The following is a 23,265-nucleotide window of genomic DNA, read 5'->3' as shown; positions in this document are numbered from 1 at the left end:
CAGCAGCCACCCCACCCCCACCCTCCACCACTTGCATGCCCATGTTCTTCAACAACAAGGAATCAAGGGTCAGGAGGAATTGCAAGAGGTGCCACGATGCTGGAACGCCCAGGGTGAAGACAGCTGTGTATTGCAGAAGGTGTCAGGTTCCTCTCTGCTTCACCTCAAAAAAGAACTGCTTCCAGCTGTGGCACGATGGACAGTAACTTCCTGATGGATGTGTGTAAATATTTTATTGGTTTTACCTGTGTTTTTACAGTTTGTATTGTTACAGAAATGTTTACAGTTTGCTAAAAGTAAATCTGCTCTTTGGATTCAACATTCAGTTGATTTGTGTGGTTATTTTTTGAATGGGAAAATATATAGAGGTATGGTTGAATTTTTAAAAAAAAGCCAAAAACTGCTGCATTTGGATGTATTGAACACCATTAGTGATATACATGTGAAATATCTAGTTTGGTACATGAGAAAATTCAAATGGCACAGATGGTGCCAAAATGACCATTTTGGAGACCTCGCCTGAACTGTCTGTACTAAAATCTCTATCATTTTGTTCTGCTTCACTTTATCAGAGTCAACCTTTGCAGAGAGAATGTTCACATATTGTGCTATGATTTGGTGGAGGTTTAGAACTGCAGCAGCATCATTCCAAGGGGACAATCATCCTGAAAGTGCTTATTTATTTAGGCGAACCTAAAACTTTTTCATTTGTGCTGTGTGCCATCTTCATTTACTCTTAACCAGTGACATATATACTATTATTTACACATCTGAACAAATCTCACAAGTGTACCCTTTATTATTACACCAACATTATTCAAATAGACCTTGTGTTTGCAGAGATATACTCTTTTTATTATGGGTATGCAATTTTCGAGCTGAGGCCTAAAAAATAGGTGTGTTTTTAAAAAGGTTAAAATTATACTGAATATATTTCATATTAAAATTGTTCCTCGTTAGTAGTCAACATCAAATGTTTTGATTAAAAAAATTCAGTCATACAAGTTCTGTCAGCTGATATAATGTTCATAGTTACTGATTTATTGTTTCACATCATTATCAGGGGAGAGCGCGAACGCAGTCCCCCACTACCAGAAATTATGCAGTCGAGATTCCCACATTTGGGGAATTCGCAGAGGTCAGCTCAGCCGGAGTGCAATGGCTAAGCCTCGCCCTGGGTGAACCACCTTCTTGATCATGGTATCTCCCCTGCCAGGTAAGTATGAGTTGTACACATCAGAGACAGGGGAGTCTTCCACAGACACACCATGCTGACTGATGATGCTGACTATGTAGATATTACCAGAAAACACAGACTAGAAGGGGTCTAATAACCTTAAGGAGTTTAATATGGGGAAAGTCATGTGTAATAGGGCTGACAAAGATTATTTACATTTTACTTGAGAAATAATGGTTATGTTTCCCATCATGCAATGCTGTATTTTCAAAAGCCAACCTTAAATCACCAGCTGTATCTACTTGACTGCAACAAATGAGTAACAGCTCCACAGCAAGTTCAGAGGAGACAAAGATAAATCAAACTGCAATCAAAACTCATTCGATCCACATTTGAAATACAAAGGAAAGAATAAAATCACACATGTGTTGTCTCCATAGACTGGAGATTTTCTCAGATTCCAAGCACTTCCTGTTTCTTTGTTTACTGCTGGTAAGCTTTGATATACTGCCATCTAGTGGTCTGGAGTATGAATAACACTAGTGGTTCTACAAATATAAATAATACAGTTAAAGAAAAAACTCAACATGATTACCTCCATGAAGGATTTATTGCAGGTCTGTTGTTTTAGACTGCATCAGGTTAAGATAGCTGAACCTGATGAATTGACAACTGATTGTAAATAATCTCTATGTTCCTGTGTATAGATAACAGCAAAATGATAATGGTATTATATAACCTTTGGTGTGTGTGTTTGTATATATGCATGTTTGTATGCAAGTGTGTATAATACTTTTGGGAAATGAGCAGTACTATGAAGCCTAACGACAGACTGAATCATTGTGAGTAATTGAATGTTTTACATTTTTCCACATGTTGAGAGGACTGTGAACTCAGCACTTTAACAAACATCTTGTCTCACTCACAAGTTCAGTTACTTTAACAGCAACGTACATTTAGCATAATACAGCTTAACAGCTGATTTAGAACATTGTCCCTATTTGCAAGAAACTAATACACCACCAACAAAACGATGATGTTTTGTGGATTATTCTTTCAACACGTTTATGGGGTGCACCGTTCCTGGAGGTACTACAATACCAGGTCGATGCGTGGAGTGGACGGAGCAAGCCCCTATTCCATCTCCCTATTCCAAAAATCAATTTAATATATGGTCCCCGGATAGGGGACGTATCAGATATTAAACTGATAAGAACAGATACTACACTTGATCTTAGCCAAAAGGCCGAGAAGCGATAACGTGAAAGGATCGGCGGTGAGCAAGTGATTCAGCGCGCAGTTAACCTCAGTCAGAGGTCTGGCGGAGAATGATGTGTTTAAGTGACACTCAGTGAAACGTGTAACAAGTGCACTAAAAGTTTTACCGGTGATGTTATACAATGTAAAGGAACAAGATGAGCACACTTAAAGAAGCGACATTTTCATAAAGTGTTGCGTGGGAGTCGTCTTGGTCACGTGACCCGCTCTGGTCCAGCAACAATATAAATCATCAGAAACTATGATCTCATTTAGAGCCACGTTACAAACACAGTTGCAGCACAAAAAGAAACGGAGAGCCAAAGTCAGAAAGTGAAGCAAATGTTGAATGAGAAGAACGTGTTTTATGGTCCGATGATGAACTACACAACAAGAACTAATAGAGCTCCAGTAGTCTCTAGTGGAGAACAGAGCTGACTGCAGGATCCAACACTAAACTGAGTTGGTGAGTCACAACGGAGTTGATGATGTTAACTATGAACTACACAATAACATTATACTCTTCTCCACTGACTGACAGTTAACTTCATCCTATTAATAGAACCACTGTGACTGTATACATATATTAGAGCACCATTCACTTAATCAAAATGAATTTAATCTAATACGTGCAAGGGTAAACTAATTATACAGGAATTGATAATGCTTTTCGAAAAAGAGACTTATTCTATTTCATAATAAAATCGTTACTTGCTAAACAGTATTCAACGTGAAACGTTCTGATTAACAGAAATAATCATATAGTCAAAAATGTTCTATCAGCTGATACACTTGTCACAATTATTGGATTAGTATTTCACATCATTATCAGGGGAGAGCGCGAACGCAGTCCCCCACTACCACAAATTATGCAGTCGAGATTCCCACATTTGGGGAATTCGCAGAGGTCAGCTCAGCCGGAGTGCAATGGCTAAGCCTCGCCCTGGGTGAACCACCTTCTTGATCATGGTATCTCCCCTGCCAGGTAAGTATGAGTTGTTCACATCAGAGACAGGGGAGTGTTTCACAGACACACCATGCTGACTGATGATGCTAACTATGTAGATATTACCAGAAAACACAGACTAGAAGGGGTCTAATAACCTTAAGGAGTTTGATATGGGGAAAGTCATGTGTTATAGGGCTGACAAAGATTATCTACATTTTACTTGAGAAATAATGGTTATGTTTCCCATCATGCAATGCTGTATTTTCATAACAAAAGCCAAACTAAAATCACCAGCTGTATCTACTTGACTGCAACAAATGAGTAACAGCTCCACAGCAAGTTCAGAGGAGACAAAGATGAATGAAACTGCAATTTAAAGTCGTTTCATCCACATTTGAAATTCAGAGGAAAGAATAAAAATCACACAAACGTTTTCTACTTAGACTTTACTGCTGGTCCACCTCTGAACATACTGTCATCTAGTGGTCTGGAGTGTGAATAACGCCGATATGTTTGTGAATCACTGTAGGCAACAAACTGTATGAAGACACAATTTCGATAATAACAAAAAAAGTCAAATACACACAGTTATTTGCCATTATTTTGGTTTGTGAGCAGAACGCAGACTGGGAGACGAGACTAGTAATACGACTGAACTGACCAAACAGCACAATCAAACAATGAAAGTTTGAAGATTTACCAAGATAAGGAAACTATGTTTTCCTGCTTAGTGAAGACAGTGAACGCAGCACACTACCTTTTACAATCTCTGTGCCTCACTTAACAGTTACTGGTTGACTGGTTTACTGGTTTACTGGTTTCTTTGCAGCCTCTAGCTCTTTAACCGAGACTAGTGGAATTTGTCACACACACACACACACACACACACACACACACACACACACACACACACACACACACACACACACACACACACACACACACACACACATTACATTACTTCATTCATCAGACGCTTTTATCCAAAGAGACTTATAATAAGTGTATTCAACATATAGGTATTCAAGAGGACTACTAGTCACCAGAAGTCATAAGTGCATCTCCTTGGAGTGGACGGAGCAAGCCCCTATTGCATCTCCCTATTCCCCAAAAAAACCAATTGAATCCATGGTCCTGGGTCGGGGACGTATCAGATATTAAACATAAAATCAATTAAATTATTTTATGGCCATGGAACAAGCGCGCAATCGTTTTTTTAACCGCGCCCTCGGTCCAAAGGAAGTTAATTTACCTATATAAAATAAAATAAAATAAAATAAAGAGTCTGCTGAGATACACACGTCTCTGTCATTAATGAAACTATGGTGCGGGAACAGCTTTATCTCTGACGGACCTGAGCCTTCCTCGTAGCACTTATTGAATTCGTATTCGTTTACTGCACTTATCCTATTCGTATTAGTTTGTAGCACTTATTATATTCGTATTAGTCTGTTGCAATTATTGTTTTCGTAGTAATTTGCCTCTGCACTATACTTTTGCTCTGGTTTATGCTTTTAGATGCTTGTTTAAGAAAGGAGATGCACTTATGACTTCTGGTGACTAGTAGTTCTCTTGAATACCTATGTTGAATACACTTCCTGTAAGTCGCTTTGGATAAAAGCGTCTGCTAAATGACTGTAATGTAATGTAATGTGATGTAATGTAATGTAATGACTGTAATGTAATGTAATGTAATGTAATGTAATGTAATGTAATGTATGTAATGTAAGTAATGTAATGTAATGTAATGTAATGTAATGACTGTAATGTAATGACTGTAATGTAATGTAATGTAATGACTGTAATGTAATGTAATGTGATGTAATGTAATGACTGTAATGTAATGTAATGTAATGTAATGTAATGTAATGTAATGTAATGTAATGTAATGTGATGTAATGTAATGTAATGTAATGTAATGTAATGTAATGTGATGTAATGTAAGTAATGTAATGTAATGTAATGTAATGACTGTAATGTAATGACTGTAATGTAATGTAATATAATGTAATGCAATGTAATGTAATGTAATGTAATGTAATATAATGTGATTCCTCCGTTTGGCCGCTCATTAACGAGGCTCTTCGTGGGTCCGTCACCCGAGGAAAGTGAAACAAACATCCCCAGCTTTAATTAGTCGATGTAAAGTCAGTCTGGTTGACTCCAATTACATAAGAATAAGTTTTTTTTACTACGTTTCTATGACTTGACGTGTAGGCTTCACAGTTATGTGGTGGAAATAAAGGTTCATTTACTCAGTACCGACACCATCTTCTATCTTCAGGTATTCACGGTAGCACCGTCCGCTGGGTCATCCACGGAACAGCAGCCCAGTTGGCAAAGACAAAAAAAAAATATTCAAGTTGAGATAAGTCCAGTTTTTTTCTCATGGTTCTGGTGCGACGTATTTGCATTTATAAAGTTTTCCTACACCTCCATGGGTGCTTCCCCCTGAACACCGGAGACGACCCACCTGTCGGGGAGCGGCCGGTTTAGCCCCCCTACCACCTGGACTAAAGTGAAAGGCAATGGAGCCGAAACACATACTTTGTATCCGTCCAGTCGATAAAACTAACTAACATTAGTCCCTAACCAGCACGACCTTTTATTCTGACTTTACCTTTTCGTGAAGCTAAATCACGGCTGTGACGCCATTAACACCCCCAAAAAAAACCTCCCCAAAACATGAAAAAATAGATATGAATTTGATAATGAACTTACCGAAATCCGTTCTGATGTAAAAAAAAAAAAAAAAAAAAAAAAAAAAACTTTACATGGATACAATTGATCCATCGGTCGGGTACTTCAGCACGAGATGGTATGATGCAGCAGTCTCTGTTTTTCTTTACATCATCTCTGATTTCAATTTGACCACAACATGATTTTTTTTATTGCGATAAATGTAAATGCAGTTCATTGTCCCCCCCACTGTTGTGCTGTAATATTTATGGTGTCAGAAATAACAAAATATTAAAGATTAAAAAGAAAGAAATGCAACACACATATCACACATAGCTATTGTAATAGTGGTCTGCCACTTACAATGAATTAGCTCCTCTGTAGTTTTCATACATTTCTATATCCAAAACTAAGTAAAGACCAAAAGAGACAGAGGCTTACTGCTAATTACTGACATGTTTTCTTATATGTGCGATAAGACAAAAGAGCTGTTAACTAACGTGAATTTGGTCAAACAATCTGTAATGGTTTTGAATCAAATCACCTCGGAAGTTCACTTCGTAGGCCACAGCTGAAAGGGGTGAAGAAAGTAGTGATCGCTTGTATGTGAAACTTCCGGGAGGCGTGTCCAGTCTGTTGACATCGAGAAGGTAAGCAGCAGCAGAAGCAAAGAAATGAGCTTTATGATGTTCCCCTAGAAGCGTCAGGAAGTGCCGACCACAGCATTGTTGCAGCTGTATATGGTATTGTTTCCAACCTGCTGAGGTTAGATTATGCCGTAACGTGTTTTGTCTCGCAGTTTCTTTTTGGTTTGGTGTGTGGTGAGCCAGTATGTGGCCAGTACAGAAATAGCTCATATCGCTTGCGGCAGAACTGGCAGTGGATCACGTTGGCTAATATTAAGCACAACATATTAAGTAGCATTAAAACATATTGATTCTTGTAGCAAGGGATCATTATGACCAGAGCTGGTGTTGTCCAAATAACATTTCCAAAATTTTACAAAGGACGACAGAGACTTATAAACAAGTTATTAATCTATCAGAATAACCAGGAATGACACATAGTACATGACATCAAATGTCACTGGTGCCACTGGTGTCAAGTGTGTTCTTGTGTGAACAAGAACACACTCGGGTAAACACAACTTTAAGGTATATTTACAAAAAAACTTCACAGTTTTATCAGTGGTTCGAAGGTAAGTAAATTTACTCAAGTACTTTAGGCAACTTAAGTACAAGTACTAAGTACTTGTCCTTTACTTGAGCATTCCCATTTTCTGAAGCTTTATATTATAACTCCGCTACATCTCAGAGGTAAATACTGTACTTTTTACTCCAATACATTGGTCTGACAGCTTCAGTTACTTTCAGATGAGTTTTCATATTCTTCCCGTCCAGATAAAACCACGTCTCTCCAGATGTGTTGATGTTGAATGTTTGAAATAAACTGAAGTGTTCCTTTATGTGTTGGAAACTTCTTCAGCTAAATAAACTCTTTAAAAGCCTCTTGGATCAGCAGGAAAATGCATCATCACAAAGCTGAAAACAGTCTGTTTTTCTGAGATATGTGGTTCTCACAGGACAGCGACGCTACAAACATATGATGATTTTATAGAATATGAGGCATTGCTGTAGATTAATCTACACAGCAGTATATAAAGGAGTTAAAAACATCTACAGCAGTAAAATGCAACATACACATTAATGCAGCAGTAATGTTAATCCAGAAACATAAGATGCAATAGTAAAAGACTGACATGGTACATTTTACTGCACAATGAGTACTTTTTCATACTTATGGTACAAACTGTTTGTGTGGAAGAATGGGCCAAAAACACACCTAAGCAATGCATGCGACTAGTTTCTCCATACAGGAGGCGTCTTGAAGCTGTCATTACCAACAAAGGCTTTTGTACCAAGTATTAAATAAATTTCAGTCAGCGTGTTCAATACTTTTTCCCTGTGTCATTCCATTTTATTACACATAACTTAATTTCTGAACTTATTTGTTTTGTTTTGTTTGTATGTATGGATTACTTGGGTTGTTACCGACATCTGGTGAAAATGTCAATGTCGATAGCACCTTTAGAAATATATTTACTGAGAAAAATGGTGACGTGTTCAATACTTATTTTACCCGCTGTATATATATATATATATATATATATATATATATATATATATATATATATATATATTATATAACATTTCAGCTTACAGTCTGACAAGATGTGTCGGTGGCCCAGGAGGTAGAGCAGGTTGTGTGTGAATGAATGGGACAATGAGAGGTAAATTGCAAAGCACCATGGATATATTAATGCAGCCATTTATTAGACCCATCTCATACAGCAAAATATGAAATGAACTAGATACGAATATGGCACCAGGAGCCTTCAAAGGTGTTTTCAAAGCTCTGTTGGAACCCTGTGACTGTATTTAATAACCTGTTCATACTCTACAGTGTCATCATCTACCACTCTGTCTCCCTTGGTTTACAGTAGGCAGCCTCACATGACATGTCCTCCCCAGAGATCGCCTCCCTCTCCTGGGGCCACATGAAGGTGAAGGGATGCTCCTCCAGCTACAAGGACTGTAAGGTCTGGCCTGGAGGCAGCCGGGCCTGGGACTGGAGGGAGACGGGGACTAATGTGAGTGGAACCGGATCCATAATACCCTAAAAAATACACATGTGGGACTGCATGTTGACGGCGATACACAGTTGATGAGTTGATGTGTGCTCACACACGCTATCTTGCCCTTTACCCAACCCCAGCATTCCCCAGGAGTCCAACCCGCCGACCTGGAGGAGGTACTGAAGAAGGGAATAGACTTGCTGGTCATCGGCAGAGGCATGAGTGAAGCTCTGCAGGTAAGACAGACGGGCAGAAAGTCTAATTAATTCAGAGGTAAAAATTGAATAGCCATCATGAGTTTATGAATATGCATATGACTATCATATGACTGTCTAAACAGGATGCGTTCAGGCACAGCACTGGTGGAGTAAATTCTCACATCTTGTGCTTATGTAAAAGTAACATTACTGCATAGTAGAAATACTCAGTTACAAGTGATGGATTCAAATCTTTACTTCATAAAAAGTAGATTACAAAATCTACTTAAAATTCGCAGAAAGTAAAAAGTACTCATATGAATGTCTCATTGTGAAATAATTTAGATTATAAAATTAGATTTGAATTGATGATGCATTAATGTGCCATCACTTTCATGTTGAAATGTGTAAACATGGAGCTTAAGTAAATTGATTTATATTTTGTATTAATCTGGGTATTCATAGTAACTAGCAACAAAAGTGTTCAAATAAATGAAATGGAGTAAAAAAACAAAACGTAATTTACCTCCCAGAGGATGATGAATAGAGATACTTAAGTAAAGTACAAGTACCTAAAAATTGTACATAGGTACTGTACTAAGGTAAAACAAAAGGCCACCATTGAAGTACAGCATTAAGTCTAGGTTCGTCCATGGTTTAGAAAAATGAAATACACCACATTGCGTTTAGCTCGAGTAAAGTGAGAGCTGTTAGGACAGCCAGATCGAAATAGGTGCGCATGGGTGTTCTGTCTGAAACTCTTGGTGGAGAAGTGCCAGGAATCACTTTGTGTGCTGGTCTCCTCTCTCAGGTTCCCTCCTCCACGCTGGACTTCGTGACGCAGAGAGGCATCGACGTCAGGGTCCTGCAGACGGAGAAGGCTGTTGCCGAATACAACAAACTGGCTGGCCAGGGCGCCAAGGTGGGCGGGGTCTTCCACTCCACCTGTTGATGAAGTAACCTTTTGCCACGCTGCACCAACTTAGATGGCCCTACATCAGACAGAGGACAACCTGTAGTGCAGCTTGTCCCATAGTCTGTTTTAGTTATAGCTGGCTAGCTGTTCAAGCTCTCAGCGGGACTACAGACCACTGATTTAGTGTAAGAAGGAAACATCTTAATGTCCAATTAATTATTATAAATCCAAACACTTCTTTTGGATCGAATTGAAGATTCAATACAAGTCCAGTTGATTTTACAGGCCAATTTTGTTGAATGTACTACAACCACTTTTGGACTATCAGCTAACAGACAGGTCATATGGTGGTGGTGTTGGTAAAAGGCCATGAATGGGTAATTCAGTACATGTATTTCTGCTTGTTTGCTACACAAAATAAAATTAGAGAATGAGTCATCTCCAACACATGGCTTTGTCTTTATCAGAAACAAGTTGTAAAGTACAAAAATATTCCCCATACAATCAACACATCATGAGCAAAACAGACTTTTGTGATTCCTATTACAATTAGATAAATTATTTTGAAGCTTTGCCCAACTCTAGAAATTAATGTGTAGCCAAGAAAAGAGTTAAATCCTCATCCGCCTGTCCTTCGTCAAAGAGTTCTGTTAGCGGCGGGCGGGTTTGGGCATGATGTAGACTTTTACGGGCTTGCTGAACGGAATGGTTCCCTCCACGGCGGCGTCTGGTGGCGGGAGGCTGTCAATGCTGTCGCTCCATCCCAGCTTGGAGGCCGACGAAGGGAAGGAGAGGGAGGTTGAGGAGGAGCTGTAGGCCAGCAGGAGGCGCACCTCGATCTGAGACGGCTCTGAGAGAGAGAATAAGACAGACGGGGTGGAATCAGTCAATGAAGGGAACTGAGTCAAAGTTGATACACTGATGAAGAAAATTAGGACTTGATTTATTTTTAACTAGGAGCCAGTTAGAAGCAGCTTTGTTTCTATTGCTGGCGTTAACTTAAAAAAGGTGTATGATTGGAGAAAATTGGTTGGAAAGAATGTTTTTTGACAGCTGATTTGGGTTGAATCAGTTGCTGTGAAGAATCTTCTATTAAAAGTACATGGAGATAAAAAAAAAACAACAACTTTGAATGTGTCACTGAAACAGAAACACAGGATGTGTGTGTATGATACAGACCTGTCCACGCGGTGTGTGATAGGTAGACCTGTGTGATGAGTCTGTGTCTGTCAGGTCCAGGCTTTCTGAAGTCTCCAGGTTTAGGATGAATCACGTGACTCTGGCCATCCGGATACAAAACCTGCAGAGACCAGATGCACAGAAAGCAGGGGATTCAGACAGTTTTTCATATCCAGAGTAAACAAGTTAGCAGTTAAGGTGTTTTAGAAAAAAGGCAGGTGGTGGTACAGTAGAGGACAGTTTCATAATTAACATTCCTGAACTACAGTTCAGGGTTTTCTAGGGACAGCTTTAACTTAACCCATCTTTTAAGTTCTTAAATCTAGTAGTCAACACACTATTTTATCTTGCAAAATAACAAAAATGTTACAATCTTACTGTGCAAGTAAAGAAAACATTTTCTCAGTTTTAGTAAACATCCACCTTCTAATATCAGAATAAAGTTGGCATTTGTATGTAAAGTACAAATATCACATTACTTGGAGCTGTGAATCACAACGAGCACAGAAGCAGAGACGTTCTTTACGTCAAAGGGAAGGAAGTTGAGGAATCACTGATTTAAAATTTTAAGTCTCGGACCACAGTATGGAAGGGAAAAGAAACCCTTAAACAAAAATAAGGAACAAACGTACAGTTTTGAAGGCTGAATGACCGGAACACTTGTTCTTGAGGAATGTGTGTAGATGTTTGTTTTACGCTTTGTCTTTGTAATGCCACAGAATAAAACATGCGTTACCAGCCGCCACAGTGACGCTGGTATTGTTTTCACCTTGTGAGTCTGTATGGGAGTCGTCATGGTAAAATGTGGTCCTGGAGACACCTTCTTTACACAGAGGAGGTTTTGAGTTTTCTGCCAGGTGTTCGTTGTCACAGTGACAGCATCACATTCGTGCAAGATGCTGTCACGAGGTGTGTAGTTGAGATCAAAAGAAATGCATGTATTTTGCCTGGTGGCTGGTGTGATGCCCTTGCAACATGGTCTAGATTTTATTTAGAACTAGTTTCATTTCAAGTGCAGGGACTTTGCTCTTTATAAACTGAACTTTAGAATGAGTTTTTATTAATAGATTAACTCCCACGGTGTTTATTAATTAATTTAAAACAAACTGAACATTATCTGATCTGGACCTGTCCAGCTCCTTTGGTTCTTATTTTGTTGCAACAAAATCAGCAGCAACGACCAATAACAGTTATTTCTGACCCAAAACTATTTATGAAAAGCTAAAAATATTGACCAGCTCGTTACAGTCTACGAGGACTGCTGAAAACCGTAACCCTGAAGCTGACAAACCAATAAAAGCCAAGGTGAGTTATTTAACGGTGCACCAAACTGACCTGTACTTTCACAGTGTTCTGGGGATCCTTGACGTGCTCCAGCGTTGCATCGATATCTAGCGCCACCACCAGGCCGGTGGTGAACCTCAGCGGGTTGTCCGACTCCCCCGTCGGCTCTATGATGTTGGCTGTGGCCCGATGGATCTGTGGACCGGCAAAGGCAGAGTTAACTAAGAGAGCACTCAGATTATCAAACTGCGAATCACTACTGGTGAATACAAAAATATATTCTAACGGATTTATCATACTTGCTCAGGCAGCCTGAGCTGCAGCAGGCCGCTCTGTCTCAGAGTCGTCTGGAGGATCTTCACCATCTCCACCGGTTTACAGGACGACAGCCGGGGCATCAGCTCCAAAAGATTATCCACAAAGCTGTCCTGCAGGTGGGGCAGCTCTGCCAGAAACAGCCTGAGGGTTGCAGAAAAATATGGAATTAAGAAACAGTGAGAGGAGAGTATTGAAGCATATATGGACCAACAAAAACCCAGTAAGGAGAACGGAAATTCTACCATAAAAGTCCACTCGGCAAAATATTCGAAGCACGTTTAGGCAAGATACAATTTATCAAACACAGAATGCAGGTCAAACGAGGGATCAATTGTGAAAGCTGCAGTTTTAGGTGATTTGTGTGGTGGGGACTGCAAATGTCCTCCGGGTCAAAAATGAAACTCCTAGAAAACTTGATAGCTGCTGCAACTCTTTAATTCTTTTAAATAAAGGCTTTATACTTTTCTGTTCGTCACATTTGAGAATTTTCACATCTTGCACTGTAGCTGTGCTGTAACTTGTATTGTCATGTTTTACTCCTATTTTATTTGACTCTTATTAAATCCTTTGTATACATGTGTATTGCCTTGTGTTTTTATCATATCTTGTTGTAATATTGGGGATGCTTCGACTCACAAATTAAGGTTCAAATGACCAGACAGTTTGGAGGACATAAAGACAGACACAGACAGATAGATTTCTTACCTCTGAAACGACTCAATGTCCTGCAAAAACTTCTCACAGCTGCTGATGAGAGGATCCAACCTGAAGAGAAAAAATAAACATCTGCATACAGGTGTGGTCCACATCAAATTTACATGGTGAATGTGTGTGTGTATGTGTGTGTACTGACCCTTGCCTGGTGCGAGCAGTCAGGACGAGCTGCAGAGCTTTGGCCTGGAGGCGAACATGATGGATGGTGGCCACCTGTCTGCTCTCTAAACCGCTGTACAGAAACTCCAGCTTGTAGGTTTCCTCTAAGATCTACAAACACAACCACACACACATTTAACACAGGTGTTGTGAAACCAACGTCAGGGGTGCAACAGATAATAAAACTTGAGTCACAGATCAGCACAAAAGAAAAGAGGCGGGAAATATAATTTTTAGAGATGTCCACGATCATGTTTTTTGCTGATGATAATAATTGCCGATCCTCGATGTTCCAATATGGCAGATACAGATTGTTTTTGTGGTTTCTTTTCTTATAGCAGCTGCTCACAAAGCCTAAGACTATATTTTTCACCAAAACAGTGTACACTAAAGTCAGTGTAAACCATCAACAATTCAAATTGTTAGCCTTTTACTTTGTTATAGTCATCTGTATTGATTATACTCATAAGAACACACAATTCCCCTGATTAACAAATCAAAGGTTGTATTTTTATTAGTGTTAATGATGTACGGATCAGGGATCGATGACAGTCCTTTCCACCACTTACCAACGTGCGTGTGTGTGTGTGTGTGGGGTTGTGTGTCAGAGAGTGTGTGTGTTTATGTGTCTGTGTGCTGACCTGCTGAGCAGCGGCTGTGGCCGTGACGTTTTGTTTGAGACAGAGAGGGACAGCCATGTTCCACAGCTTCTCCTGCAGAGCCTGAGGAAACAAAGAAAAGCTATCCACCAATCTGTTTCCTTCAACTCCTGCTAATGTTTTCTTTGACTAATGTTTCTTTAAGGAGCCTAATGTTAAAGCAACATAGACAGAAATCACACACACACAGACACACACACTCATACCTTCATGAGTAGCAGCTGGCAGCGCAGGTATGTAGCACAGAAATCAGCGGCTCCAGCGAGCTCCGTCTGCAGCTCCCCCAGCCGCCGCAGGTCTCTGACAGACGGGAGGACATACACATTGACAAAAACACATACTCATTCACCAAATGCAATAACTGTTTTACCAAATAAACATGGTTTTGAGTTCATAAAAAGAGTGCTGGGTGATCTTTTTAACTGAATGTCATTATTTAACATAAAGTGATTAATCAGATTAAAGGAGTCTATATTTATCAAAATCAATTTTCTTTAATTAATAGAAAATGTCATGTTTTTTGACCGAGATATGTTGTTGAAAGCTTAAAACACCAACAAATATTTGTTTTTTTGGAGGTATTGTTTGGCTCATACGAATCAGACACAATCTTACGCAGCCACAACTGGAATCTGATTCTACAAATAGTAGAATATTATGATATTAGTGCAGCGTGATCTTTATCTGCAACTGTGCAGAAATACCAGCTGTAAACAGCATGATTAGACATGTAAAAAAAAAACAAAAAAAAAAGAAGCTGGGCAGTATTTAAATGTTCATTTAGAATTGTAATGTCAATGTTACGAATTAAGTTTGTATCAAACGCTTCGTTAAAGCCCTATAAGTACGGTAATATTCACTACTGCAAAAACATAAATAATAATAACCCGGACCTCAGAAAATCAGTAAACACATCATATGACCACATCATATCCTCAGAAAGTCTAAAGCTGCTAAATAAAAAAAAATGGAAAAGGAAAGAATATGAATAAATGAATGAATGAAAGAAAGTAGGGCTTTAACATTGTACGTGTGTGTGTGTGTGTGTGTGTGTGTGTGTGTGTGTGTGTGTGTGTGTGTGTGTGTGTGTGTGTGTGTGTGTGTGTACCGAATCGTGAAGTTCAGCAGGTCCTGGGCTCCTGGTGCTTCCAGGTTCTGTATGGTGCTGACCCTGTTCAGACTCTGCTGAAGGAAGAGCTGAGCTGATTCCACTGAACCCGAACTACAACGCGAGTCCACCAAGTCCAGACCGTTGCCCGGCAACTAAAAGACAGGACAACACAGTTACAGAAGAGAATGTGGTGTCTATGTGTCTGACCATTAGTCTGATAATACAAAATATAAGTCACACTTCAGTGACAATGGGTTGCTGATTATTTTTCTTTTGATTGTCTTATCAGCAACTAGGTTGATAATCGTCATATTGTTTGTAATTTTCAAGCTTAAATGCCAAACACGTTTTTACTCCACCTTATCAATTGTGAGAATTTGCTGTGTTATATGATAGTCGTTCTGACAAATCAGGCAATTAGAAAGTGTCACCTGTATTTTAGAAAACTGTGATTGGTATTCTTGATTATTTTCAAATTTGATACGAGTAATCAATAAGAAGAGAATAAGCAGTTTAATTGTTAAATGTAGCCCTAGTTGGATACTGAATCAAAATAACCAAATTCAGCACATGACATTTAGACCTTCTGTATCTGTCATTCTTAACACAGAGTGTTAAAAAAACTAAACTGTTGACAGCCCATAACACCGGCAGTGCTGACACGGACGGTGCAGCAGTACGATTTCTGAATACTGCAGTGTTTCAGTTCTCACCCTCAGTGGCGGTACGAGGTGAGACAGACTGTCCCTCAGGTAGGCGTAGTGTCTGAAGGTGTGGTCGGAGAACAGCGCCGGCATGGTGGGACAGGACTTGGCAGCGTTGAACACCAACACCAGCACCGCAATGTCTGAGATCAACAGCCGGAGTCAGGAAAGAACAACACAGTTCCAGAGGTGTTTATTTTGTTCAGCATTTCAATATAACACTCCATTTCATTTTGGTTTAAACTTTGGTTTACTAAGCGAAGATTAGTTTCTAATTGTGCAACAGGGATCTGCTCAACTTTAAACCTGGATTTACTTATTTCAAACCTAGTTTTGCTAAACCTTATTATTAGTTGAAATTAATACTTGTTGGTGCAACCTAGCCTAAATTTTAAGGATGGGTCAAGAAAAACATTAGCTTTACGGCTAGAGGTTTGTTTTTCCTCCAAAATAAAGCCACAAAGTAGTAGAAATCCATCCATTTTTGTTTTAACAATTTTATCCATCTTGATTATAGATATGCATACTTTACTCTGCTCTCAACAGACTGTTAAATGGAAGAGACTGACAACTTTAATACTGACCTGCCTAAAAACAGACCAATTACATCAGGGCAAGTGATGGTTGTACTGCCTGAACTCTACTAATGTATTTATAGACTGAGGCTCATTATGGCTGCAAGCTGCTCCTCATCATCAACTACAGGTTTAAACTACAAATACAGAATAAGGAGAGACTGCACATTGGTAGACAAACTGGGCAGCTAATGGGGAGAGTCATAGTTCAATTGCTGCAGATTGTTGACATCTTAGTGTGTTTTGAGATTTTCAGGCGTGTGAAGGATACAAGCTGGATCGTCCATGTCAGGCTCTGGTGTGTCGAAGTATGGGTGTGTGCTGAGCAGCTCAGGAACCAGCGGCAACACCAGCGTTGGGTGACGGGAACCAAGGAACTTCAGACACCTAGAAGGAGAGAAGAAAAAAAAACATATCAGTTTGCAGGTCATCAATGGACAGGTTCCATTAAAAAAAACATCATAGTGAGGGCTCTATTATTTATTTGTCGCTCTAACAGGGTTTTAACAAGCGTTTCTTTTTCATATATGATTTTTGGAAAGATCAGTAGCCTTTTTGTGCTGTGTACTGATAGATCCATGGTAATGCCCAATTTTGACATTGTGACTTTTGCTCTGAATCCTGCCCTTCAGTCAGTTTCGGCATGCACCTCGTCCTAATCCTGAACAAAGACCAGCCAATATGTCTCAACCCCAAAAGGTCTTGAAAGCAAATCACTTCTCATAAGACTTGCAAAACACACAAAAACACAAGGACTTACTTCCAGACGGAGTTGCGGTCGGTGGGATACTTGTTGAGGTTCTTCAACAGCTCCAGCAGAGCCAGCTGGATGCACTCTTTAGTGGAGACGTTGGTGTAACAAATCAACTCGTGGAGGGCTTCTCTGATGTCACGAGACGAGTCCTGTAGACAGACAGTGACTTCATCAATGCGAGCGTAGAACGAGTTTTGTGTGACTAATAAGAAAATACATATTTCAGGGTTTGCAGATCGACCGTTCGACCACTGTGTGTGTGTGTGTGTGTGTGTGTGTGTGTGTGTGTGTGTGTGTGTGTGTGTGTGTGTGTGTGTGTGTGTGTGTGTGTTTACCTCCAACACAGCTAGCACGGTGTCCAGCTGGTCCTCACGGAGTGTGATGTTGGTGGATATTTCTCTCAGCACGTGGATGGACTGCAGCCTCACTTCCTCGATCTCGTCGTTGAACATGTCGACCAGGAAGTCCAGGCACTTTTCGGCGAAGCTGGGAGATGAGCGAGCCAGCTGGCACAACGCCTCCACCGCCGCAATACGGACCTCTGGAGTAATGTGATAGACGGAGAGAGAACACCAGTGGGGGGAAAAAGAATCAAAATACGACATCAGTAACATCCTAAGGCTGTGTGGGTTTAACATCGCTCTGTTTACATCCGGTTTTGAAATACCCGTCTCACGTACCAAACATCTCGTCCTCCAGACCGTGAACGAAGGCCCCGCAGGCCCCCGAGGCAATGAGGTAGACGGTGTTCGTGTCCAACTTCTCCTTGGGGGCGTCGTCGGCCCACTTCCTGCCAGAGGAGAACTCTCCAGAAGTGAAGAGCTCCTTCGCCCGTTCGTGGGCCGTACGCTTCCTCTGGAACACACAAACAGGAAAGTCAGTGGAGGTGTGCTCATTAACATTATAAAGAATTTATAATCTTGCTCACAGATTTTCAATAAAAAGACATCTTGTGAGCAAAATTCCATTACTCACCCTGAGATCTGACATCAGCTTCTTATCCAACGTCTGCTCCAGGAAGTGAGGACTGACCTGCAGCATCGAACCCTGATACACCAGAAAAGAATCAAGTGTCACTTTTGAATATTATGTAATGTTTGAATAAAGAACGTAACATTACTGGCTTTATCTATCTGTTTAAATGTCCCCCCCCCCCCCCATTTAGTTATACGTGTCTGTTGTGTTCAGACAAGACAGGGTTGTTATGGTGAGAGCCACAATGCTCATGTTTTACAAGAGTATATTTATTTTCTCTTGTGCTCCTCACCATCGATGGGAAAAAGAGCAATCTTAGCAATGATCTGACATTAGAGGAATCCCATCAACAAATTGGTTCATGTGTAGTTAATCAAAAACATACATATATTTGTTTTTATCTTTGTGGAAAGGACACAATTGAGCTTTATTTTCAGAGAGTGCTTTTAATAAGGCGAAATAGCGTTTGTCTTTGTATTTAACTGTTGCTGTAGCCTTCATGTAAATCTGATGGCATTCAATTCAGACATGTGCCATGTTAGAACTGTCAAAAGTAAAGTGTGTGGCCTTTAGGGGGAATCCATTGGCAGAAAAGGAAATACTATCAGTATTAGTTTTCTTTAGTGTATAGCTTACACCTGAATTAAGAATCGGGTTTTCGTGATCTTAGAATAAGCCATTTATATCTACATACAAAACGGTTCTTCTTAACGGAATTGGCGCAATGTTTCTACAGTAGCCCAGAAAGGACAAACCAAACAATGGCTCTAGAGATGGCCATTCACGTTCCGGCCTGGGCGACTGAGTTTTCCTACACGCTTTGCTCGAGGGAGAAGTTTCAGTAGGTTGCAATATGCAACATCACCACTAGATGCTGCATGATCCTTTATACTCGGAGTTTAAAGAAACTTTACTATAATGGATCAAGTCAGATTACTGTAGTGACCTCTATGTTAAAGTGACTTTTCAAACGTCATATTTACATAAAGTTCATGTCATAGGGGGCTCTAGTGACAAACTGATGGGCCAAAAATGGGTAGAAACGTACGAATGTTAGAACACAACATTTATTATTGTTTGTGTGTCAATTTGTATCTATTCTATATTTTGACATGCATCAATTTGATCATCAATGTAGTTATAGAGATGTTATGGTTTCTTTGATTCTTTCCAGCCAAACAGTTTGTTTTGTTCTTGTTACTAACGTCAGTTAATTAAAGCAGCTAGGTTGCTATTATGCTAACAAGCTGTGGCTGTGATAGCAATTTAGGCAGGTGTGTGGGACCACGATACCATGGCTCCAGCCTCCGATCAGTAATGCGGACTCTGGCTCCAAATGACATCACATGGGCAAGATGTCAGAGCCCCTACTCTATGTATTTTTGCTTCCTTTTTGTACAGTGGAAGGAAGGGGAGACGCATCGTTCATCTTTATACAGAGTCTATGGGCGGATCCCTTACCAGTGTTTTGGCAGCCTGCACCCGCACCATCCAGGAGCCGTCGCTGACCATGTGACTGATCTTCCCAAATGCATCATCAACAAGCCGGATCTCCTCGTTGGACGACGGGATGGGAACAATGCTGATTGGACAGGCGGAACAGTGAACAACTATTCAGGCAAAGATATTACAAGCTGGTGCAACTAATGAGTCAATGGAAATTTTGAAATGAAAAGTAACACTTCATCACATCAAGTAACTAGTTAACCAGATCAGAATATCAGCAATCAACATTACAAATAAAAACTATCTAGAACATCATGGGAAACAGAACAGAATGTAATGTAATTTTTGTCTTTCAAAACACTTTTCTAAGTGTCCACTTTTGAAGCCAGTGACAATTCTTACAGATACGAGTGTCCCTTTACGCTGTTAAGCTGGTCATGTTGTTGATCCAGAGAGCAGAGTTAACTCTACAGCTTGTGCTGACAGTAAGTCACTCTGAATAACACTCTCTTCTCACCTTTCCGGGTACAGCTGACTGAGCACCCAAACCATCTGCACCGCTGCAGAACGGACCTGCTCGTAGTCATCTGTCAGCAACCTGCAGGCCTGTGAACAAACATACACAAATATTACACGCTCACAGCCACTGCCACTGAGATGGCTGCTGATGATTAACATCATGAACAGTACTCCGAATCCCTAAACACATTTCTCATGGCAGAGAGTCTGTTCTTATTATCATTACATTAATATTATTCTCCCACAGAGAAATCCGTTTTGCAATAGTCAAACTGTCCACCGTGAGGAAGGTCTGTTCACTTCGGGATTTCCATTATTTTGGCAGGTGTCAGTAAAGATGCAGGTGACAGATACAGGGGACAGTAGTATTACCTGTTCATAAATGATCTCATGAATCTTCATTCCTCTCTCATGCAGCTGCAGCTGTAGATTCAAACACACAAAATGAGCTGTTATGTAAAAAAAAAAAAAGGGACCACACACTGCAGATGTGTGTGGTCCCTGAATATATGAACATGGTGCTGGTTGAGCTTTTTGGTGAGTGCAGGTGCTTGGTGTCCTACCATGGCTTTGATGGCTGCAGTGCGAACTCTGGGGTCCTGGTCTCCGAAGTAGTCGCTGATGATACTCTGGACGTCCCTCGCTCCTCCTGGAGCACCGAGAGTAAAACATGAGAAAATGAAAGGACGCAACAGAACCATGACAACACATCACACACCAACTCACACACACAGCACATCACGATCCATAAATGCGAGTCAATTTGAGTTCTGACTGCAATGGCAAACACATACCTTCCTATCAACTTTGCAATGAAAAAAATACATAAAAAGTGAAAAATAAAAAAGCAGCCCTAACAGAACACATGTTGTTCAAAAACGGTTTGCGTTTGATATTCCGGCACAAACCTGATGATGTGCCAAGTCCCTCGTTGTCTTTGGTCAGCGGAGCGTCCACCGTGCCGAGACACCCGAGGAGCTTCAGACACTTGTTCCTCACTCCGAAATATGTATCTGACAGGTGCTGAGAGGAGGAAAGAGGAAGAAAAAAAAAGAGGAGATTTGTTGCTTTGTGCAGAAAGTCCTGTTGTGTCTGTTAAGTCCGTAAAGACCACTTAATGGTTAGGTGCTGTCTGCAAAATGTCTGCATGAGTCACCTTGCAGGCCATCTCTATGAGCCTCTGTCTGACTGTAGGACTCTCTGGTAGTTGTGTGCCAATGACCAGCAGAGTGTCCAGCAGCTGGGCGAGGACCTGATGGGACTCTGCAGACACAGAGAGAAACAGAACGGAGCAAACACAGACACTTTGTTAACTTTTTGTTGTTTTTGTTGGAGGGGAGTGAACAAATCATTTTAACACAATCTCACTTTATGTTAAAGTGCAAATAGGTGCTTTGATCCAATTCTGCAGATCTCATTGCAATTTCCATTCCTCCTATAGGCAGGTCATTAAAACGTAAAACTCTTTTAAAAGCCATATTTTTTAAACATTTTAATATCATCTTTAATAAGCAATCTAAAAAAGCAAACCGTGTTTGGTGAAGAATAAAAATTTAAAAAAAAAAAATAACAGTATATTTCAAGATCTCTTTCCCAAGTGCTAAGAAATGTAAGAATGTTCAGCATGTGTGTGAATGTTTCTTACTCTCATTGTTCAGTGTATTGATGGCGTCGTCCACAATGCAGTCGGGGCTGAAGCCTTGCGTTTTGGACAGCAGACCCAGCAGTGAGGCGATCTTCAGCCTCACCGAGTTATCTGTCTCCTGGGAGAGGACATCAGGATCAGATGTGTTTTTATCTGCGCATCTTAGCTTGACTGAACCAAGTGAACATTAGGACATTGTAAATTGCGCCTAAAGCCACATGCTATGTATTAGTGCAGCAGAACTCTTCTGTTACAACCTTGCAGATATTATCTTTGTATTTATAAAGCTCTCAATAAGCAGTCGATTATTTACACATCTTCCCGGTTATGACCTCATACATAGCTCATTACCTTGTAGTAGTGCTCCAACAGGATCCTGACCACACCCTCCACACTCTCCACCTCCACGGGCTTGCGTGCAAACTGCAGCAGGTACTGCAGGGCATCAGTGGAGTTGGTGGCCTTGCAGAGGTCAACGTGCAGAGCCGCAGACTTGCTAGGTTTGGACAGACGTAGCTTCTTGGCTGGAGCTTCTTCATGGGGGATCTGTCAGCATAAAACAAAGTGTTGTGTTTTACAAGGATCTCTGCTTCTGTGTTCAGACCAGCCCTGTTTGTTCTGCCTTACTGTCACGTGTGAGTATTTCACAAACATGGGGATGTGTATCTACCAACACTCACTATTCTACTTACGTTTGCTTTTACTGAATGCAGAACTTTAACATTTTTACACGGGAGTATTTTCACAGCGTGGTATTAGTAACGTACTTACTTCTTCCCCCACTGACAGAGGGATCAAACAAACACTTTTGTAGGCTTAACAGTGTGAAACGCGTCTGTCAATACAGACTGTTACAAGAAACCACTAACTAGCAACAGTGACATTATACGCAACATAAACGACTTTTATCTAACTATTGCTACCTATGTTATCTTCACCTTAAAACGTATTATTCAGTTTTGAGGTTATTAACGCCAGCTCATTGGAGAATAGGCAAATAATATAGTCACATGAACGACAGTCAGCTAACTACGGTGACTAAGACGGTCAACAACTAATACTATAATATCATATATACAATATGTATTTTGTACAAACATCAGAGAGATGTTGTCACTGTGAGCGGCATGCTGTGGTTGGGTTAATGTTAGCTAGCCATTTAGCATTAGCTTACAGGCTAGTTAGCTCTCTGGCGCAACCTTTAACTTTCACGCTGACTTATAATGAGTTTACAACGAGGAACCTTGGAAATGGTTTCATGTGCTTACCTGTACAACTCTAGAAAATTCCTCATAAACTCGCTTTTTTAGGTGTGCTGCCATGTTTAGGGAACGATGTCTTTCAAAGCTTTCTATTCAACCAACAACATACATTTGTCCCTTTATACTTCCCGTAGATACGGCAGGAGAAGTA

At 40.3% G+C, this 23,265-nt stretch overlaps 2 protein-coding genes and 3 non-coding genes across 5 annotated transcripts; 1 reads left to right on the top strand and 4 right to left on the bottom strand.

Moving 5' to 3' along the window:
• Nucleotides 1–1,060: 1,060 nt before the first annotated feature.
• LOC129097804 (U1 spliceosomal RNA) lies at nucleotides 1,061–1,224 on the bottom strand. Its single transcript, XR_008531532.1, has one exon. It is a non-coding gene; the product is annotated as a U1 spliceosomal RNA (small nuclear RNA).
• Nucleotides 1,225–2,244: 1,020 nt separating this feature from the next.
• On the bottom strand, nucleotides 2,245–2,435 carry LOC129097874 (U2 spliceosomal RNA). Its single transcript, XR_008531566.1, has one exon. It is a non-coding gene; the product is annotated as a U2 spliceosomal RNA (small nuclear RNA).
• Nucleotides 2,436–3,263: 828 nt separating this feature from the next.
• On the bottom strand, nucleotides 3,264–3,427 carry LOC129097788 (U1 spliceosomal RNA). Its single transcript, XR_008531527.1, has one exon. It is a non-coding gene; the product is annotated as a U1 spliceosomal RNA (small nuclear RNA).
• Nucleotides 3,428–6,675: 3,248 nt separating this feature from the next.
• On the top strand, nucleotides 6,676–9,846 carry aamdc (adipogenesis associated, Mth938 domain containing). Its single transcript, XM_054600700.1, has 4 exons — nucleotides 6,676–6,712; nucleotides 8,563–8,712; nucleotides 8,838–8,933; nucleotides 9,706–9,846. The coding sequence occupies exons 2-4, from the start codon at nucleotides 8,581–8,583 to the stop codon at nucleotides 9,844–9,846; spliced, it is 369 nt and encodes a 122-aa protein (XP_054456675.1). The 5' UTR covers nucleotides 6,676–6,712; nucleotides 8,563–8,580.
• Nucleotides 9,847–10,457: 611 nt separating this feature from the next.
• On the bottom strand, nucleotides 10,458–23,242 carry ints4 (integrator complex subunit 4). Its single transcript, XM_054600688.1, has 24 exons — nucleotides 23,121–23,242; nucleotides 22,204–22,398; nucleotides 21,853–21,970; nucleotides 21,364–21,470; nucleotides 21,116–21,230; nucleotides 20,771–20,856; nucleotides 20,580–20,630; nucleotides 20,206–20,294; nucleotides 19,704–19,824; nucleotides 18,243–18,314; nucleotides 17,948–18,122; nucleotides 17,603–17,808; nucleotides 17,274–17,416; nucleotides 16,785–16,900; nucleotides 15,948–16,081; nucleotides 15,232–15,386; nucleotides 14,330–14,423; nucleotides 14,106–14,186; nucleotides 13,445–13,575; nucleotides 13,297–13,356; nucleotides 12,573–12,732; nucleotides 12,325–12,468; nucleotides 10,990–11,110; nucleotides 10,458–10,660 (listed from the first exon to the last, which is right to left on the bottom strand). Exons 1-24 carry the CDS (start codon nucleotides 23,172–23,174, stop codon nucleotides 10,461–10,463), a joined length of 2,928 nt encoding a protein of 975 aa, XP_054456663.1. The 5' UTR covers nucleotides 23,175–23,242; the 3' UTR covers nucleotides 10,458–10,460.
• Nucleotides 23,243–23,265: the final 23 nt, after the last annotated feature.

The sequence above is a fragment of the Anoplopoma fimbria genome, chromosome 1 (genome assembly GCF_027596085.1).
Source record: "Anoplopoma fimbria isolate UVic2021 breed Golden Eagle Sablefish chromosome 1, Afim_UVic_2022, whole genome shotgun sequence".
NCBI lineage: Eukaryota > Metazoa > Chordata > Actinopteri > Perciformes > Anoplopomatidae > Anoplopoma > Anoplopoma fimbria.
The sequence above is the reverse complement of the archived record's forward strand: the minus strand, read 5'-3'. Positions and strand labels throughout refer to the sequence as shown.

Bases quoted from the DNA above. Each gene is read 5' to 3' on its own strand.
- aamdc (XM_054600700.1), top strand. From the start codon at position 8,581: ATGTCCTCCCCAGAGATCGCCTCCCTCTCCTGGGGCCACATGAAGGTG. The intron at 8,713-8,837 runs GTGAGTGGAACC...ACCCAACCCCAG, and splicing joins GGAGGGAGACGGGGACTAAT to CATTCCCCAGGAGTCCAACC. The intron at 8,934-9,705 runs GTAAGACAGACG...CTCCTCTCTCAG, and splicing joins GCATGAGTGAAGCTCTGCAG to GTTCCCTCCTCCACGCTGGA.
- ints4 (XM_054600688.1), bottom strand. From the start codon at position 23,174: ATGGCAGCACACCTAAAAAAGCGAGTTTATGAGGAATTTTCTAGAGTT. The intron at 16,901-17,273 runs GTAAGTCCTTGT...CTCTCCTTCTAG, and splicing joins GACCGCAACTCCGTCTGGAA to GTGTCTGAAGTTCCTTGGTT. The intron at 10,661-10,989 runs GTCTGTATCATA...TCTCTCTCTCAG, and splicing joins ATCACACACCGCGTGGACAG to AGCCGTCTCAGATCGAGGTG.